Source organism: Gigantopelta aegis, chromosome 13, assembly GCF_016097555.1.
Source record: "Gigantopelta aegis isolate Gae_Host chromosome 13, Gae_host_genome, whole genome shotgun sequence".
In the NCBI taxonomy this organism is placed as follows: domain Eukaryota; kingdom Metazoa; phylum Mollusca; class Gastropoda; order Neomphalida; family Peltospiridae; genus Gigantopelta; species Gigantopelta aegis.
This window is the reverse complement of record NC_054711.1, coordinates 33,024,597-33,046,126: the sequence shown is the minus strand read 5'-3', so window position 1 is coordinate 33,046,126 and position 21,530 is coordinate 33,024,597. Positions and strand designations below refer to the sequence as shown.

Below are 21,530 nucleotides of genomic sequence, written 5' to 3'. Positions count from 1 at the left end.
ATTTTCTCTACTAGAAATCAGAGTACACTAGTATTTTGTCTTCTAGAAATCAGAGAACACTAGTATTTTGTCTTCTAGAAATCAGAGTACACTAGTATTTTGTCTACTAGAAATCAGAGTACACTAGTATTTTGTCTTCTAGAAATCAGAGAACACTAGTATTTTGTCTTCTAGAAATCAGAGTACACTAGTATTTTGTCTACTAGAAATCAGAGTACACTGGTATTTTGTCTTCTAGAAATCAGAGAACACTAGTATTGTGTCTACTAGAAATCAGAGAACACTAGTATTTTATCTACTAGAAATCAGAGTACACTGGTATTTTGTCTACTAGAAATCAGAGTACACTGGTATTTTGTCTTCTAGAAATCAGAGAACACTAGTATTTTGTCTACTAGAAATCAGAGTACACTAGTATTTTGTCTTCTAGAAATAAGGATACACTAGTATTTTGTCTACTAGAGATCAAGGTACACTAGTATTTTGTCTTCTAAAAATCAGAGTACACTAGTATTTTGTCTACTAAAAATCAGAGTACACTAGTATTTTGTCTTCTAGAAATCAGAGTACACTAGTATTTTGTCTTCTAGAAATAAGGGTACACTAGTATTTTGTGTACTAGAAATCAGAGTACACTAGTATTTTGTCTACTAGAAATCAGAGTACACTAGTATTTTGTGTACTAGAAATCAGAGTACAATAGTATTTTGTCTACTAGAAATGAGAGAACACTAGTATTTTGTGTACTAGAAATCAGAGTACACTAGTATTTTGTCTACTAGAAATGAGAGAACACTAGTATTTTGTCTACTAGAAATCAGAGTACACTAGTATTTCGTCTACTAGAAATCAGAGTACACTAGTGTTTCGTCTACTAGAAATCAGAGTACATTAGTATTTCGTCTACTAGAAATGAGAGAACACTAGTATTTTGTCTACTAGAAATCAGAGTACACTAGTATTTCGTCTACTAGAAATCAGAGTACACTAGTGTTTCGTCTACTAGAAATCAGAGTACACTAGTATTTCGTCTACTAGAAATTTCGTCTACTAGAAATCAGAGAACACTGGTATTTCGTCTACTAGAAATCAGAGTACACTGGTATTTTGTCTACTAGAAATCTGAGTACACTGGTATTTTGTCTACTAGAAATCAGAGTACACTGGTATTTTGTCTACTAGAAATCAGAGTACACTGGTATTTCGGCTACCAGAAATCAGAGAACACTAGTATTTTGTCTTCTAGAAATAAGGGGTGTGGATGTAGCTCAGTGGTACAGTGCTCGCCTGATGTGCAATCAATCTAGGATCGATCCCTATCGGTGGGCCCGTTGGGCTATTTCTCATTCCAGCCAGTACTCCACAACTGGTGTAACAAAGACTGTGGTATGTACTATCCTGTCTGTGGGATGGTGCATACAAAAGATTCCTTGCTGCTAATCAAAAAGAGTAGCCGATGAAGTGGGTTTCCTCTCTCAATATCTGTGTTGTCCTTCACCATATGTCCAATGCTATATAACCGTAAATAAAATGTGTAGAGTGCGTCATTAAATAAAAAATTTCCTTCCTTCTAAAAATCAGAGTACAGTAGTATTTTAATCAACATGTGCATAGATTTGTTTACAGAAATCAAGTTAAACTATGTCTTCTTCCGTCTTCTTTGTCATCAAGTTTTCTTTAAACCAACTTTCACAGTTACAATGCTGTGCACTTAAAAATGTACTGAGCCAACATCCTTTACTGGCAGGACTCTGGGGCGGGATGTAGCTGAGTGCATGGTAAAGCACTCGCTTGATGCACGGTTGGTCTAGGATCGATCCCTGTTGGTGGGTCGGCTCATTGGGCTATTTCGCATTCCAGCCAGTGCACCATGACTGGTACATCAAAATCCATGATATGTACTATTCTGTCTGTGGGATGGTGCATATAAAAGATCCCTTGCTACTAATGTAAAAATGTAGCAAGTTTCCTCTAAGACTGTATGTCAAAATTACCAATTGTTTGACATCCAATAGCCAATGATAAATAAATCAGTGTGCTCTAGTGGGGTCATTAAACAGAACACACTTTAATTTTCAGGGCTCTCTTCTGGACAGACTGGGATGGCTCCGATCCCCGGATTGAAGGCTGTTCTATGAGTGGAGAGAACCGCCACACAATTTACGACATCAAGCGAATCCCGACCGGCGGCTGGCCCAACGGTCTGGCTGTGGACTACGAGGAGCGCAGACTCTACTGGATAGATGCAAGGTTAGTGGCCAGGACAGTGGTACACATCTCCTGTGTTCAGTTAGGGCAGCATAAACCACTCCCCTAGATTTAGTCAGGCGAGTGACAAACCACTCCTCGGCTGAGTTAGGGGAGTAAAAATGACTCACCAAGATTTATAGTCAGGAAAGTATGAACCACTTCCCTAGATTTAGTCAGGCGAGTGACAAACCATTCACATAGATTTAGACAGAATAGTGATAATGACTGCCCTATACATGTAGTCCATCCCATCCTTCTACAAAAATGTTTTTTTTTTTAATACTTTAAGTTTGGTTTGACATAAGAAAAAAGTAAAAATGTTTTGGAAATAAAACAAAATACTATTTTTGTGTGCAATTAGAAAACATTCAGCTCAGAAATAAATAACTTGTAGTAAATTCCATAGTATGAAAAAAGGCATTTGCCATGGGACGGACTATAGATTTAGTGAGGATAGTGATAAACCACTCTCTAGAGTTACATGTAGTTGGTAAAATAGTGTAATTTATTATGAAAATGGATTGTAACATTGAGCCATCAAGTCCTCAGAATGACTCTGGTTTTTTGCTATTGTAAAACAAATCATGCACACATAACTAGCCTTTTTGAACTAAACATTCTTACAATTTGTCACAGAAAACAATCCATATCAGGCCTCAATTCATTTGCTAAAACAACAACAGGAAGTTGATCTGTGTGGTAAATTCCTTTCAGTTGAGTGCTCTAAATGACAAGTAATTTGACTTATCCTAAAGGTTTAAAGTGTATGGAGATGTTGTCAAGCAAACCTTCCTTTCTTTTTTTGTATGTTAACTGCATATTGTGTGTGTTTCAGGTCCGACTCGGTTCACACGATTCTGTACAGTGGAGAAGGCCACCATCTGGTTATCCAGAGCCACGAGAGTCTGGCTCACCCGTTCGCGCTGACCATGTTCGAACACCATATCTACTGGACTGACTGGAGCACCAACTCGCTCGTCATGGTACGATCCTGTCACAGATAACAGCATTTTAGTCCCTCCACTCTCTTTTAACATGTGAACAGAAATCACATTGCTTATCTTTAAGAACTAAAAACATTTTCACTTAAACTTATTTTTGTGCTTGTATCCAATTAAGGTTCAAGCACCCTGTCCTGGGCACACACCTCGGCTATCTGGGTTGTCTGTCCAGGACAGTGGGTTAGTTGTTAGTGGTTATTGAGAGAGACAAAGGTGTAGTGATCTTACACCTACCCACTGAGTCGTTAAAACTCGCTCTGGATGTGGGCCGGTACCGGGCTGCGAACCCTGTACTTACCAGCCTTATGTCTGATGGCTTAACCATGACACCACCGGTCACTAAAAACAAAAAACAGTCTGGTCGCCCATTTCAGTTTTCTTATTTTCTACTTTATCTGCATGCACTGGAATCAAATAGCTTGCTCTTAAGAACTAAAAACAAAACCCATTCTATTCACCCATTTCATTTTGCACAGCCTATGACTTGTGCAAGGTATGCTAACAACACAATCTATAGTCAGAGGCACTGACACAAAATGTTGTTCTAATTTCCTGGAGACAAATAATAAAATATTGCTTTGTAAATTTGTCACACCTTGAAAAAAACAGTTAAAGTTGCAGACCCTAGTTTAAACCCGTGAAAATAGACACTAAGTCTTGTTAATCTACAAACTTATTATACACGTGGATAAAGCTGCAATAGAGTAACAAGAGTCTGATATTGAAATAGGCTCATAGCCTTAACAATAGACTAGAGCTCGTCTCCATAACTGTTACGTCTTAGAGGTACACATGTATACGATTCTATGTACGGAAATGGAGAATCTAAACAATAAAATCTGAGTAATGTCTGATTTCAATTATCAAAAATGGTTTAATAGTGAAAAATACTCTGTAGTGTTTAAACCCTAGGGTCTGTCACTTTAAACAAAGAATCATATTAAATAATGAATGAACTAAAATATTTTTGAAACTCTGAAATGAACATTTTATAGTTGCTTCTTGTTTTCTACTTTTTAGGGCAGCAAGTTTAACAACTCTGGTGTTGAGATAATTCAACGGACATTTACTCAACCTTTTGACCTTCAAATACTACATCCTAAACGACAACCTCATGGTAAGTTTTAATAATTTATATTTTATAGTATAGTTCATAATTCCAATATTGTATTCTAAATGGCTGTGTTGTAAATTTGAATGCTTCCAGAATAATTTACAATGCCTGTTACTATGGATAATGGTTTTAAAATAATTACGACTATAAAATTAAATTAACTATAAAAAGTAATCAGAGATCTGGAATTCTTGATTTTTTCACAATGTTCCATATTCTCCATCCCAAACTTACAATATGATTTCGACTGATATACTACATGCATTCTGAATGGGGTGGGGTGGGGGTGGGTGGAAGGGTGCTATTGTAGACCATTGTACAACCCTAACTCTCGGACCAGTCTCAGTACCAGGCCACTAGTATTAAAATATCTGAATTGTTTTCATAACCTCCTTTCATCTGTGTAATTATGATGTTGTTTTCAGTGGATAACCCGTGTAAAGACAATGGCGGCTGTTCTCATCTGTGTTTAGTAATGATGTTTGATGTTGTTTTCAGTGGATAACCCGTGTACAGACAATGGCAGCTGTTCTCATCTGTGTTTAATAATGATATTTGTTGTTGTTTTCAGTGGATAAGCTGTGTAAAGACAATGGCGGCTGTTATCATCTGTGTTTAATAATAATGTTGTTTTCAGTGGATAACCCGTGTACAGACAATGGCAGCTGTTCTCATCTGTGTTTAGTAATGATGTTTGATGTTGTTTTCAGTGGATAACCCGTGTAAAGACAATGGCGGCTGTTCTCACCTGTGTTTAATAATGATGTTGTTTTCAGTGGATAACCTGTATAAAGACAATGGCAGCTGTTCTAATCTGTGTTTAATAATGATGTTGTTTTCAGTGGATAACCCGTGTACAAACAATGGCAGCTGTTCTCATCTGTGTTTAATAATGATGTTTGTTGTTGTTTTCAGTGGATAACCCGTATAAAGACAATGGCGGCTGTTCTGTGTTTAGTAATGATGTTTGATGTTGTTTTCAGTGGATAACCCGTGTACAGACAATGGCAGCTGTTCTCATCTGTGTTTAGTAATGATGTTTGTTGATGTTTTCAGTGACTCATCTGTGTTTAGTAATGATGTTTGTTGTTGTTTTCAGTGGATAACCCGTGTAAAGACAATGGCGGCTGTTCTCATCTGTGTTTAATAATGATGTTGTTTTCAGTGGATAACCCGTGTACAGACAAGCCAGCTGTTCTCATCTGTGTTTAGTAATGATGTTTGTTGTTGTTTTCAGTGGATAACCCGTGTAAAGACAATGGCGGCTGTTCTCATCTGTGTTTAGTAATGATGTTTGTTGTTGTTTTCAGTTGATAACCCATGTAAAGACAATGGCGGCTGTTCTCATCTGTGTTTAGTAATGATGTTGTTTTCACTGGATAACCCGTGTACAGACAATGGCAGCTGTTCTCATCTGTGTTTATTAATGATGTTTGTTGTTGTTTTCAGTGGATAACCCGTGTACAGACAATGGCGGTTGTTCTTAGCTGTGTTTAATAATGATGTTGTTTTCAGTGGATAACCTGTGTAAAGACAATGGTGGCTGTTCTCATCTGTGTTTAGTAATGATGTTTGATGTTGTTTTCAGTGGATAACCCGTGTAAAGACAATGGCGGCTGTTCTCATCTGTGTTTAGTAATGATGTTTGACGTTGTTTTTAGTGGATAACCCGTGTACAGACAATGGCGGCTGTTCTCATCTGTGTTTAGTAATGATGTTTGTTGATGTTTTCAGTGATCAACCCGTGTACAGATAATGGCGGCTGTTCTCATCTGTGTTTAGTAATGATGTTGTTTTTAGTGGATAACCCGTGTACAGACAAGGCAGCTGTTCTCATATGTGTTTAGTAATGATGTTGTTTTTAGTGGCTAACCCATGTACAGACAATGGCAGCTGTTCTCATCTGTGTTTAGTAATGATGTGTGTTGTTGTTTTCAGTGGATAACCTGTGTAAAGACAATGGCGGCTGTTCTCATCTGTGTTTAGTAATGATGTTTGTTGTTGTTTTTATTGGATAACCCATGTAAAGATGATGGCGGCTGTTCTCATCTGTGTTTAGTAATGATGTTGTTTTCACTGGATAACCCGTGTACAGACAATGGCAGCTGTTCTCATCTGTGTTTAGTAATGATGTTTGTTGTTGTTTTGAGTGGATAACCTGTGTAAAGACAATGGCGGCTGTTCTCATCTGTGTTTAATAATGATGTTTGTTGTTGTTTTCAGTGGATAACCTGTGTAAAGACAATGGCGGCTGTTCTCATCTGTGTTTAGTAATGATGTTTGTTGTTTTCAGTGGATAACCCGTGTACAGACAATGGCGGCTGTTTTCACCTGTGTTTAGTAATGATGTTTGTTGTTGTTTTCAGTGGATAACCCGTATAAAGACAATGGCGGCTGTTTTCACCTGTGTTTAGTAATGATGTTTGTTGTTGTTTTCAGTGGATAACCCGTATAAAGACAATGGCGGCTGTTCTCATCTGTGTTTAGTAATGATGTTTGATGTTGTTTTCAGTGGATAACCCGTGTAAAGACAATGGCGGCTGTTCTCACCTGTGTTTAATAATGATGTTGTTTTCAGTGGATAACCTGTATAAAGACAATGGCAGCTGTTCTCATCTGTGTTTAATAATGATGTTGTTTTCAGTGGATAACCCGTGTACAAACAATGGCAGCTGTTCTCATCTGTGTTTAATAATGATATTTGTTGTTGTTTTCAGTGGATAAGCTGTGTAAAGACAATGGCGGCTGTTATCATCTGTGTTTAATAATAATGTTGTTTTCAGTGGATATCCTGTGTAAAGACAATGGCGGCTGTTCTCATCTGTGTTTAGTAATGATGTTTGATGTTGTTTTCAGTGGATAACCCGTGTACAGACAATGGCGGCTGTTCTCATCTGTGTTTAATAATGATGTTTGTTGTTGTTTTCAGTGGATAACCTGTATAAAGACAATGGCGGCTGTTCTGTGTTTAGTAATGATGTTTGATGTTGTTTTCAGTGGATAACCCGTGTACAGACAATGGTGGCTGTTCTCATCTGTGTTTAATAATGATGTTTCTTTTGTTTTCAGTGGATAACCCGTGTACAGACAATGGCGGCTGTTCTCATCTGTGTTTAGTAATGATGTTTGATGTTGTTTTGAATGGATAACCCGTGTAAAGACAATGGCAGCTGTTCTCATCTGTGTTTAGTAATGATGTTTGTTGTTGTTTTCAGTGGATAACCTGTGTAAAGACAATGGCGGCTGTTCTCATCTGTGTTTAATAATGATGTTGTTTTCAATGGATAACCGGTATACAGACAAGCCAGCTGTTCTCATCTGTGTTTAGTAATGATGTTTGTTGTTGTTTTCAGTGGATAACCTGTGTAAAGACAATGGCAGCTGTTCTCATCTGTGTTTAGTAATGATGTTTGTTGTTGTTTTCAGTTGATAACCCATGTAAAGACGATGGCGGCTGTTCTCATCTGTGTTTAGTAATGATGTTGTTTTCACTGGATAACCCGTGTACAGACAATGGCAGCTGTTCTCATCTGTGTTTAGTAATGATGTTTGATGTCGTTTTCAGTGGATAACCTGTGTAAAGACAATGGCCGCTGTTCTCATCTGTGTTTAATAATGATGTTGTTTTCAGTGGATATCCTGTGTAAAGACAATGGTGGCTGTTCTCATCTGTGTTTAGTAATGATGTTTGATGTTGTTTTCAGTGGATAACCCGTGTACAGACAATGGCAGCTGTTCTCATCTGTGTTTAGTAATGATGTTTGATGTTGTTTTCAGTGGATAACCCGTGTGCAGACAATGGCGGCTGTTCTCACCTGTGTTTAATAATGATGTTGTTTTCAGTGGATAACCTGTATAAAGACAATGGCGGCTGTTCTCATCTGTGTTTAATAATGATGTTGTTTTCAGTGGATAACCCGTGTACAAACAATGGCAGCTGTTCTCATCTGTGTTTAATAATGATGTTTGTTGTTTTCAGTGGATAACCTGTGTAAAGACAATGGCGGCTGTTCTCATCTGTGTTTAATAATGATGTTGTTTTCAGTGGATAACCCATGTACAAACAATGGCAGCTGTTGTCATCTGTGTTTAATAATGATGTTTGTTGTTTTCAGTGGATAACCTGTGTAAAGACAATGGCGGCTGTTCTCATCTGTGTTTAGTAATGATGTTTGATGTTGTTTTCAGTGGATAACCCGTGTACAGACAATGGCGGCTGTTCTCATCTGTGTTTAATAATGATGTTTGTTGTTGTTTTCAGTGGATAACCCGTATAAAGACAATGGCGGCTGTTCTGTGTTTAGTAATGATGTTTGATGTTGTTTTCAGTGGATAACCCGTGTACAGACAATGGTGGCTGTTCTCATCTGTGTTTAATAATGATGTTTCTGTTGTTTTCAGTAGATAACCTGTGTAAAGACAATGGCGGCTGTTCTCATCTGTGTTTAGTAATTATGTTTGTTGATGTTTTCAGTGGTCAATCCATGTACAGACAAGGCAGCTGTTTTCATCTGTGTTTAGTAATGATGTTTGTTGTTGTTTTCAGTGGATAACCTGTGTAAAGAGAATGGCTGCTGTTCTCATCTGTGTTTAATAATTATGTTGTTTTCAGTGGATAACCGGTGTACAGACAAGCCAGCTGTTCTCATCTGTGTTTAGTAATGATGTTTGTTGTTGTTTTTATTGGATAACCCATGTAAAGACGATGGCGGCTGTTCTCATCTGTGTTTAGTAATGATGTTGTTTTCACTGGATAACCCGTGTACAGACAATGGCAGCTGTTCTCATCTGTGTTTAGTAATGATGTTTGTTGTTGTTTTGAGTGGATAACCTGTGAAAAGACAATGGCGGCTGTTCTCATCTGTGTTTAGTAATGATGTTTGTTGATGTTTTCAGTGGTCAACCCGTGTACAGACAATGGCGGCTGTTCTCATCTGTGTTTAGTAATGATGTTTGTTGTTGTTTTCAGTGGATAACCCATGTAAAGACAATGGCTGCTGTTCTCATCTATGTTTAATAATGATGTTTGTTGTTGTTTTCAGTGGATAACCCGTGTACAGACAATGGCGGCTGTTCTCATCTGTGTTTAATAATGATGTTTGTTGTTGTTTTCAGTGGATAACCCGTGTACAGACAATGGCGGCTGTTCTCTTCTGTGTTTAGTAATGATGTTTGATGTTGTTTTCAGTGTATAACCCGTGTAAAGACAATGGCGGCTGTTCTCATCTGTGTTTAGTAATGATGTTTGTTGATGTTTTCAGTGATCAACCCGTGTAAAGACAATGGCGGCTGTTCTCATCTGTGTTTAGTAATGATGTTTGTTGTTGTTTTCAGTGGATAACCCATGTAAAGACGATGGCGGCTGTTCTCATCTGTGTTTAGTAATGATGTTGTTTTCAGTGGATAACCCGTGTACAGACAATGGCTGCTGTTCTCATCTGTGTTAGTAATGATGTTTGATGTTGTTTTCAGTGGATAACCCGTGTAAAGACAATGGCGGCTGTTCTCATCTGCGTTTAGTAATGATGTTTGTTGTGGTTTTCAGTGGATAACCCGTGTAAAGACAATGGCGGCTGTTCTCACCTGTGTCTGATCGGTGTCAACCACACACCTCACTGCAAGTGTCCTCACCGGATGAAGCTCCTCGCCGACAAGAAGTCATGTGAAAGTAAGCACATAGAGATTACTATACGAGCCGGTGTCTTGTACACATCTTACCAAACAAGTCTCACCATTTTTGTATTGCCTCAACGACGGCAATTTTTGTAACATCTTTATTATCCATATTAAATTGTTATTGTTTTATGGAGGATATTTCTCAGTAGTAGAGAAGAAACCTGTAGTTATCCACAAATGTTTCTAGGATGAAGCTACTCGCTGACAACAAGTCATGTGAAAGTACACCAAGCTTTTATCACCCAATTTTCTAAGCTCTATAGCAACATGGTATTCTCTGAAGTAGAGAAGAAACCTGTAGTTATCTACAAATGTTTCCTTCACTAGGATCACATGATGTGGATGGGGAACAGATGCAGTTTGTTTTATATATATATATATATATATATATATATATATATACATATATACACACACACATACACATACGGACCAACCACAAACAATTTTTATGTCACCATCAGTATACCACAGTTTTCTAAACTCTGAAGCAACAGAGTATTTGCCAGTAGTGGAGAAGAAGTAACCTGTAGTTATCCAGAACTGTTTCTTTCATTAGGAACATATGGTGCAGAGGGTGGAGCAGGATGCAGTTGGCGCCAACGACAAACATTTTAATTGCATTTCAGTATACCGCAGTTGAGATCCATGTATCTCACATGTATAGTTCACAAGCTAATTGCATTCACTAGTTCATACTTCCTACTATTTTGCAAACATCAGTGATTTGAATTTCTTTTTAACTTCAGCTGTCCTCAAATAAATGCATATTCTCCTAAGGATAGTTGTCTGGTTCGAACATCCCAACAGCCAATGACAATATCAATTGCAGTAGATAATTCTTCTACTGCATACTACTTCCTGTTTTGGTCACGTGACTGTAACTTCCTTCTTTTTCCTGAAAGATGTGAAGTATTCATAAAAGAGAAAACAAAACAATTTGTTAACTGAAATGGCTGATCAACTTTGACTTGTGTTTGACAATTTCACAAATTAGAGGTTTCCTCATGTATATTTGCAGGTGACAATAAATTCCTGCTGTTTGTCAAGGAGAATGAGATCCGCGGCGTCGACCTGGACAATGGCCACTACAACGTGATTCCGTCGATCACCGTCCCCTTCGTGGAGAATGCCACCACCATCGACTACGACGTGCAGGAGGATCGCCTCTACTGGACCGACATCAAGCGCAATGTCATCCGCAGCGCTTTCATCAACGGCACAGGCATAGAAACCATCATAGATTCAGGTACAAACCAAAGAAACTATCATAGATTCAGGTACATGCCACAGAAACTATCATAGATTCAGGTACATGCCACAGAAACTATCATAGATTCAGGTACATGCCACAGAAACATCATAGATTCAGGTACATGCCACAGAAACTATCATAGATTCAGGTATACACCAAAGAAACCATCATAGATTCAGGTACATGCCACAGAAACTATCATAGATTCAGGTACATGCCACAGAAACTATCATAGATTCAGGTACATGACACACAAACTATCATAGATTCAGGTACATGCCACAGAAACATCATAGATTCAGGTACATGCCACAGAAACTATCATAGATTCAGGTACACACCAAAGAAACCATCATAGATTCAGGTACATGCCACAGAACCTATCATAGATTCAGGTACATGTCACAGAAACTATCATAGATTCAGGTACATGCCACAGAAACCATCATAGATTCAGGTACATGTCACAGAAACATCATAGATTCAGGTACATGCCACAGAAACCATCATAGATTCAGGTACATGACACACAAACTATCATAGATTCAGGTACATGCCACAGAAACATCATAGATTCAGGTACATGCCACAGAAACTATCATAGATTCAGGTACATGCCACAGAAACTATAATAGATTCAAGTACACACCAAAGAAACCATCATAGATTCAGGTACACACCAAAGAAACTATCATAGATTCAGGTACATGCCACAGAAACATCATAGATTCAGGTGCACACCACAGAAACTATCATAGATTCAGGTACACACCAAAGAAACTATCATTTATTCAGGTACACACCAAAGAAACTATCATAGATTCAAAATTGAGAACATTTCCGTCTCAGTTTTTTGCTATATGACCGCATCTGGCTGTAGTACTGGTCCGAACAGGTGGTTCATTAACCGATTCACTCCGGCTGTCACTTGCGCTATATACCCATGTCCCAAAAGTTCGATGCACAATATTACAAAATAACATGGGCAAAATACAGCCAGAAGGCTTACCATTAAACATACATATTGTTTTAATTCTTCACCATTTCCTAGAAGTGAATATGTGGACCATAACATGTGTCACAATTAGGAACTATAGTGGACCGTGATGAATGAACTCTTACCCGGAAGTGATCTGTGTAGTGAGACCTATCATAGATTGAAGTACACACCACAGAAACTATCATAGATTCAGGTACACATCATAGAAACTATTATAAATTCAGGTAAACATCACACACATAGAAACTATCATAGATTCAGGTAAACATCACACACACAGAAACTATCATAGATTAGGTAAACATCACACACACAGAAACTATCATAGATTCAGGTAAACATCACACACACAGAAACTATCATAGATTAGGTAAACATCACACACACAGAAACTATCATAGATTCAGGTAAACATCACACACACAGAAATTATCATAGATTCAGGTAAACATCACACACACAGAAATTATCATAGATTAGGTAAACATCACACACATAGAAACTATCATAGATTCAGGTAAACATCACACACACAGAAATTATCATAGATTAAAGTAAACACCACAGGCAGTCTTGTGAGATAATATTTTTGCTCACTATAAACTTGTTCAATAAATTACTTGGCAAAACAATCGGTATGTGGTTCTGTATTTATTACATACCACCACTCTATACTAAAAATAGACAAAAGTTCTACACCTATTGGGGTTCTAACATACTATATTCTGCATTGCTGACAGGTATTTCGAATCCCCGAGGCTTCGCGATCGACTGGGTGTTGGGGTTCTAACATACTATATTCTGCATTGCTGACAGGTATTTCGAATCCCCGAGGGTTCGCGATTGACTGGGTGTCTCGGAACATGTACTTCTCATCGTACGACGAGACCAAGAAGGAGGCGGCCATCTCGGTTGCCAAGTTGAACGGCGCATTCCGCACCAAGGTTGTGAGCAGCGACAGCAACACGGGCACCATCAAGCTGATCAAACCCACGTCCATCGCCATCCATCCAAGTGAAGGGTTGGTGCTCGCTTAAACTACTACACTGGGCTTTTATAATCGATCAGTCATGTAGGATATTTTACAAGCTTCTGTTTCGTATTATGTTTATGTCCCAAGGGAAATAATTTTAAATTGTGCCTAGCTTTAGTGAGTGACAATGAAAATATTTTACGAGAGACATAAACATGACACGAAATGGTAGCGAGTTTAATATCCTATTTATTACAATAATTGATCGTAATTTATACACTAAACTCTTTTTGTTGATGTTCCTGTAAGGTTGTAGTGCGCCAATCGATGACGTCATCGTGTGATGTCGAAGTGTTATGTCCCACTTGGCGTTCTAGTGGGACGTATCACTTTGATATGTACGAAGGTATTTTTAACCATATGGGTAATAATAAGTATTATTGTATGCTGGGTAGGGCTGCATGCTGCAATAATTTATTTACTGTTATGCATATTTTAGTTTTTAGCACTACTGCATACTCTTCACTATTAGTATAATTGAAAACAGACATTACTTATCTTGTTTAGATTATCCATTTTCATCTTGGTATTAAATAGATGTTCTGATGTAGCCCAAATTTTGCTGTAAATTTGTGAATATATCATAACATATCTAATCTGACTCATGAATGGAAACATCAAATGAATGAAGTTCTGGCCATGGGAAACAATGAACAAAACATCGTCATTTTTAATCCAGCCAATTGGTGGCTGTAAAAAAACATATCCATACTGTGCAATTATCAACAAATACTACTCCTGATATTTTAGCCCATATTGGCAATAATTATGCATATTGCTTACAACATGACTGTTTGTTTTCAGCTTGCTGTTTTGGTGTGACACTGGTGGTGAGAATCACATGATTGTTCAAGCGAAGATGGACGGAAGTAATGCCCGGGTGATTGTCCAAGATGCAGCTAGTCCAGCCAGTAAGTATCCAGCAATAGTCAGAGACGGATATCTCCACAAAATTCCACATTTCAGCACCAATCCAAGGCTGGAACTAAGAAGTAAAATATGGCATGCTGTTATTTGTTTTTAAATACATTGTAGCAGACCAAAAGAATCATGTCTTGCTAGGAAAAAGTATGGCCTGTTTGAAATAAGACGGCATGGGGTGAGTGGAGGGTTAAAACAGTGTGGATAATATGGCCTGTTTGAAATAAGAAGGCATGGGGTGAGTGGAGGGTTAAAACAGTGTGGATAATATGGCCTGTTTGAAATAAGAAGGCATGGGGTGAGTGGAGGGTTAAAACAGTGTGCATAATATGGCCTGTTTGAAATAAGACTGCATGGAGTGAGTGGAGGGTTAAAACAGTGTGGATAATATGGCCTGTTTGAAATAAGAAGGCATGGGGTGAGTGGAGGGTTAAAACAGTGTGCATAATATGGCCTGTTTGAAATAAGACTGCATGGGGTGAGTGGAGGGTTAAAACTGTGGATAATATGGCCTGTTTGAAATAAGAAGGCATGGGGTGAGTGGAGGGTTAAAACAGTGTGCATAATATGGCCTGTTTGAAATAAGACTGCATGGGGTGAGTGGAGGGTTAAAACAGTGTGCATAATATGGCCTGTTTTAAATAAGAAGGCATGGGGTGAGTGGAGGGTTAAAACAGTGTGGATAATATGGCCTGTTTGAAATAAGAGCACAAGGTGAATGGAGGGTTGGGAACAGTAAGACAGCATGAGGTGAGTGGAGAGTTGGGAACAGTGTGGATAATATGGCCTGTTTGAAATAAGACAGCACAAGGTGAATGGAGGGTTGGGAACAGTGTGGATAATATGGCCTGTTTGAAATAAGACAGCATGAGATGAATGGAGGGTTGGGAACAGTGTGGATAATATGGCCTGTTTGAAACAAGACAGCACAAGGTGAATGGAGGGTTGGGAACAGTAAGACAGCATGAGGTGAGTGGAGGGTTGGGAACAGTGTGGATAATATGGCCTGTTTGAAATAAAGACAGCACAAGGTGAATGGAGGGTTGGGAACAGTGTGGATAATATGGCCTGTTTGAAATAAAGACAGCACAAGGTGAATGGAGGGTTGGGAACAGTAAGACAGCATGAGGTGAGTGGAGGGTTGGGAACAGTGTGGATAATATGGCCTGTTTGAAATAAAGACAGCACAAGGTGAATGGAGGGCTGGGAACAGTGTGGATAATATGGCCTGTTTGAAATAAAGACAGCACAAGGTGAATGGAGGGTTGGGAACAGTGTGGATAATATGGCCTGTTTGAAATAAGACAGCACGAGGTGAGTGGAGGGTTGGGAACAGTGTGGATAATATGGCCTGTTTGAAATAAAGACAGCACAAGGTGAATGGAGGGTTGGGAACAGTAAGACAGCATGAGGTGAGTGGAGGGTTGGGAACAGTGTGGATAATATGGCCTGTTTGAAACAAGACAGCACAAGGTGGATGGAGGGTTGGGAACAGTGTGGATAATATGGCCTGTTTGAAATAAGACAGCATGAGATGAATGGAGGGTTGGGAACAGTGTGGATAATATGGCCTGTTTGAAATAAAGACAGCACAAGGTGAATGGAGGGTTGGGAACAGTGTGGATAATATGGCCTGTTTGAAATAAAGACAGCACAAGGTGAATGGAGGGTTGGGAACAGTAAGACAGCATGAGGTGAGTGGAGGGTTGGGAACAGTGTGGATAATATGGTCTGTTTGAAATAAAGACAGCACAAGGTGAATGGAGGGTTGGGAATAGTGTGGATAATATGGCCTGTTTGAAATAAGGACAGCATGAGATGAATGGAGGGTTGGGAACAGTGTGGATAATATGGCCTGTTTGAAATAAAGACAGCATAAGGTGAGTGGAGGGTTGGGAACAGTGTGGATAATATGGCCTGTTTGAAATAAAGACAGCATGAGATGAATGGAGGGTTGGGAACAGTGTGGATAATATGGCCTGTTTGAAATAAAGACAGCGCAAGGTGAATGGAGGGTTGGGAACAGTGTGGATAATATGGCCTGTTTGAAATAAAGACAGCACAAGGTGAATGGAGGGTTGGGAACAGTGTGGATAATATGGCCTGTTTGAAATAAAGACAGCACAAGGTGAATGGAGGGTTGGGAACAGTGTGGATAATATGGCCTGTTTGAAATAAGACAGCACGAGGTGAGTGGAGGGTTGGGAACAGTGTGGATAATATGGCCTGTTTGAAATAAGACAGCACGAGGTGAGTGGAGGGTTGGGAACAGTGTGGATAATATGGCCTGTTTGAAATAAAGACAGCGCAAGGTGAATGGAGGGTTGGGAACAGTGTGGATAATATGGCCTGTTTGAAATAAAGACAGCGCAAGGTGAATGGAGGGTTGGGAACAGTAAGACAGCATGAGGTGAATGGAGGGTTGGGAACAGTGTGGATAATATGGCCTGTTTGAAATAAAGACAGCATGAGATGAATGGAGGGTTGGGAACAGTGTGGATAATATGGCCTGTTTGAAATAAAGACAGCACAAGGTGAATGGAGGGTTGGGAACAGTGTGGATAATATGGCCTGTTTGAAATAAAGACAGCACAAGGTGAATGGAGGGTTGGGAACAGTGTGGATAATATGGCCTGTTTGAAATAAAGACAGCACAAGGTGAATGGAGGGTTGGGAACAGTGTGGATAATATGGCCTGTTTGAAATAAGACAGCACGATGTGAGTGGAGGGTTGGGAACAGTGTGGATAATATGGCCTGTTTGAAATAAGACAGCACGAGGTGAGTGGAGGGTTGGGAACAGTGTGGATAATATGGCCTGTTTGAAATAAAGACAGCACAAGGTGAATGGAGGGTTGGGAACAGTAAGACAGCATGAGGTGAGTGGAGGGTTGGGAACAGTGTGGATAATATGGCCTGTTTGAAACAAGACAGCACAAGGTGGATGGAGGGTTGGGAACAGTGTGGATAATATGGCCTGTTTGAAATAAGACAGCATGAGATGAATGGAGGGTTGGGAACAGTGTGGATAATATGGCCTGTTTGAAATAAAGACAGCACAAGGTGAATGGAGGGTTGGGAACAGTGTGGATAATATGACCTGTTTGAAATAAAGACAGCACAAGGTGAATGGAGGGTTGGGAACAGTAAGACAGCATGAGGTGAGTGGAGGGTTGGGAACAATGTGGATAATATGGCCTGTTTGAAATAAAGACAGCACAAGGTGAATGGAGGGTTGGGAACAGTGTGGATAATATGGCCTGTTTGAAATAAGGACAGCATGAGATGAATGGAGGGTTGGGAACAGTGTGGATAATATGGCCTGTTTGAAATAAAGACAGCATAAGGTGAGTGGAGGGTTGGGAACAGTGTGGATAATATGGCCTGTTTGAAATAAAGACAGCATGAGATGAATGGAGGGTTGGGAACAGTGTGGATAATATGGCCTGTTTGAAATAAAGACAGCGCAAGGTGAATGGAGGGTTGGGAACAGTGTGGATAATATGGCCTGTTTGAAATAAAGACAGCACAAGGTGAATGGAGGGTTGGGAACAGTGTGGATAATATGGCCTGTTTGAAATAAAGACAGCACAAGGTGAATGGAGGGTTGGGAACAGTGTGGATAATATGGCCTGTTTGAAATAAGACAGCACGAGGTGAGTGGAGGGTTGGGAACAGTGTGGATAATATGGCCTGTTTGAAATAAGACAGCACGAGGTGAGTGGAGGGTTGGGAACAGTGTGGATAATATGGCCTGTTTGAAATAAAGACAGCGCAAGGTGAATGGAGGGTTGGGAACAGTGTGGATAATATGGCCTGTTTGAAATAAAGACAGCGCAAGGTGAATGGAGGGTTGGGAACAGTAAGACAGCATGAGGTGAGTGGAGGGTTGGGAACAGTGTGGATAATATGGCCTGTTTGAAATAAAGACAGCATGAGATGAATGGAGGGTTGGGAACAGTGTGGATAATATGGCCTGTTTGAAATAAAGACAGCACAAGGTGAATGGAGGGTTGGGAACAGTGTGGATAATATGGCCTGTTTGAAATAAAGACAGCACAAGGTGAATGGAGGGTTGGGAACAGTGTGGATAATATGGCCTGTTTGAAATAAAGACAGCACAAGGTGAATGGAGGGTTGGGAACAGTGTGGATAATATGGCCTGTTTGAAATAAAGACAGCACAAGGTGAATGGAGGGTTGGGAACAGTGTGGATAATATGGCCTGTTTGAAATAAGACAGCACGAGGTGAGTGGAGGGTTGGGAACAGTGTGGATAATATGGCCTGTTTGAAATAAAGACAGCGCAAGGTGAATGGAGGGTTGGGAACTGTGGATAATATGGCCTGTTTGAAATAAAGACAGCGCAAGGTGAATGGAGGGTTGGGAACAGTAAGACAGCACAAGGTGAATGGAGGGTTGGGAACAGTGTGGATAATATGGCCTGTTTGAAATAAAGACAGCATGAGATGAATGGAGGGTTGGGAACAGTGTGGATAATATGGCCTGTTTGAAATAAAGACAGCACACGGTGAATGGAGGGTTGGGAACAGTGTGGATAATATGGCCTGTTTGAAATAAAGACAGCACAAGGTGAATGGAGGGTTGGGAACAGTGTGGATAATATGGCCTGTTTGAAATAAAGACAGCACAAGGTGAATGGAGGGTTGGGAACAGTGTGGATAATATGGCCTGTTTGAAATAAGACAGCACGAGGTGAGTGGAGGGTTGGGAACAGTGTGGATAATATGGCGTGTTTGAAATAAGACAGCACGAGGTGAGTGGAGGGTTGGGAACAGTGTGGATAATATGGCCTGTTTGAAATAAAGACAGCGCAAGGTGAATGGAGGGTTGGGAACAGTGTGGATAATATGGCCTGTTTGAAATAAAGACAGCGCAAGGTGAATGGAGGGTTGGGAACAGTGTGGATAATATGGCCTGTTTGAAATAAAGACAGCACAAGGTGAATGGAGGGTTGGGAACAGTGTGGATAATATGGCCTGTTTGAAATAAAGACAGCACAAGGTGAATGGAGGGTTGGGAACTGTGGATAATATCGCCTGTTTGAAATAAGACAGCATAAGGTGAATGGAGGGTTGGGAATAGTGTGGATAACTAGCACCTCTGAGATCTTTTTTAGAGCTTTATGAAATTAAAATATTTAACACAATTTCTATTTCACTGGCAAAGTCTAAACAACTGGCTCCATTTTGCTTTTCACAGGTCGCTATTTTGAACCCTGCAATGAGAACCTGTTTTTTTCCTTATTCTTTGAGGAAAAGCTCAAACTAACCCACCCCTTACATGTAAGAAGACCTTGCTTCATGTTCTGGAAGACCTGAGTAATAGTGGAGTTGGATATATTATCTGATTGGTTTTCTAAGTGGATATTTGGTTTACTTTGAAGCACATAAACCAGTCTAGTGGATTTTTTTCTGCTCGTCTGGCTGAATGCCATTAGTCATAGGGTCAATTTCACTTGATTGTTATCTTGTCAATTCAATTACAGTGTTTCATGATGGGCTAATCAAATTTATGTTAGAAATTACCTCAACCCATCTGCCATTTTTACTAAGTGATAACAAAACATAACCTACATTGGATTAATTGTCTTCTAATATTATTAGTCCCCTACCAGGCCAACTGGAGGGGACTATAGGTTTTGTATCCATCCATCCTTCTGTCTGTCTGTCTTTAGGGTGTATACTACCAAATCAAATCCCATAGACGACAATAGTAACATATGTGGTTAAAACTCCTACCTGCAACGTATCAACCGACATAAACGCCACGGATATAGATACTACCACCCCTTACACTTAAAGTGAATCAGAAAAAAATGGGGGTCAAGCTGCTCGTTTCTGAGATAACGGGTAGCGTCTATGACTACCCTAGTTTCACACAAAATTCTAGTACTTTTTTTTTCAGGTACCCATACATGTTTCAAGCACAAGGCTACTTGACACATTGGTACTAGATGAAATAAAATTGCACATTTTTTTTACCCAGATGAAACTATTATTTTTTACAACCAACACACTCACATTTATAACCAATCACAGGACTTGTGGTGTTCACTTCTCTATCAAAAGTTTGGTGCACCTCGAACTTTGACCCAGCCGGAAGTTATTTGGTTTAGTACTACCTATACTGATAACATACATTTTTCAAAAAGTGTCCAGCTATGTGTCTTTATGACAACCAGGATCTGGTGTATTCTGACATAAACTGACAATCTCACTGAAACTGTTGTTTCTACAGTGCAACCTAATATAATGTACACCTCAAAAAGCATATATATTGCATATAGTTTTGTACAAATGCAATTTAAACAACAAAATGTTTTAAAATAAAATTTCTGAAGATATTTACTTTCAGTTGGGTGTGTGTACTCAGGTATATATGTAGAGACAACAAAGGTAGTCAGAGTACCTCTACCCCTTTAAAGAATTCCATTAAAACACATGCACTTGATTGACCCCTAGATTATGAAGACCTTAACAGGCACATCAAAGAAATATCAGTATTAAAAAAATACACTGTCTGAGGAAGGAAACACAAACATGACTGTACCTGTATGAAGTAATGACTTAATGTCCTGAACATTAGTGTTGGGAGGAAATCCTGTATGCTGGGTGTGGGTGTCTTCAAGTTACCAGGTGTGGAAATTTCAAATCCATCGGCCATGCTGATTTTCATAATGAACCATCAAAACTATTGGCAGCCACCAATATTCCTGACTATATTTTATTTATAGCCTACTGTAGTTGGAGGTTTTAATAGTTGTGATATCTGGAATAATCATGCAGCTTTAACACATTTATTTTTGATTAATTACTGAAATAAACTATTTTTAAATGACAAAATTACCCAAACATCTATTTTCTTGCATTATTTTCTAATCCGGATGAATACAATATGTACATTAGATGTATTCCTACAATCTGTAATCCAGCATTTTATTTAGCTAGTAACATTAGGTAATAACAATTAACAATAAAATAAATTATCAACTTAATCCAAGGCAGATAATCAGATCTGAAAAACTTGGTTCTGAATCTAGTATAAACTCAAAATGCTTTTTCATGAGAGCTAACTAAGTGATTATTAAGAAAAAAAAATGATCTGGAGATCTAAGTATATGTTTAACAACCTTATTGTTATGTACAAATAAGAACAGAAGGCACAATAGTGACAACAAATTTAATTATGTTTTTGGTAAAGTTTTTCTTCAAATTTACTTTAAATTTTGCATAAAACTACAAATTTGTCTAAAATATAA

The 21,530-nt window shown here is 39.0% G+C and overlaps 1 protein-coding gene across 1 annotated transcript in view; it reads left to right on the top strand.

Annotated features, from left to right (window-relative positions):
- Positions 1 to 21,530, top strand: part of LOC121387271 (low-density lipoprotein receptor-related protein 1-like) — a 340,401-nt gene that overhangs the window by 186,856 nt on the left and 132,015 nt on the right. Inside the window, exons 31-37 of the mRNA XM_041518296.1 lie at positions 2,080 to 2,250; positions 3,086 to 3,233; positions 4,272 to 4,368; positions 9,911 to 10,033; positions 11,063 to 11,290; positions 13,113 to 13,317; positions 14,134 to 14,240. Coding sequence (XP_041374230.1) covers positions 2,080 to 2,250; positions 3,086 to 3,233; positions 4,272 to 4,368; positions 9,911 to 10,033; positions 11,063 to 11,290; positions 13,113 to 13,317; positions 14,134 to 14,240 — 1,079 coding nt within the window. The remainder of the gene's footprint in view (positions 1 to 2,079; positions 2,251 to 3,085; positions 3,234 to 4,271; positions 4,369 to 9,910; positions 10,034 to 11,062; positions 11,291 to 13,112; positions 13,318 to 14,133; positions 14,241 to 21,530) is intronic.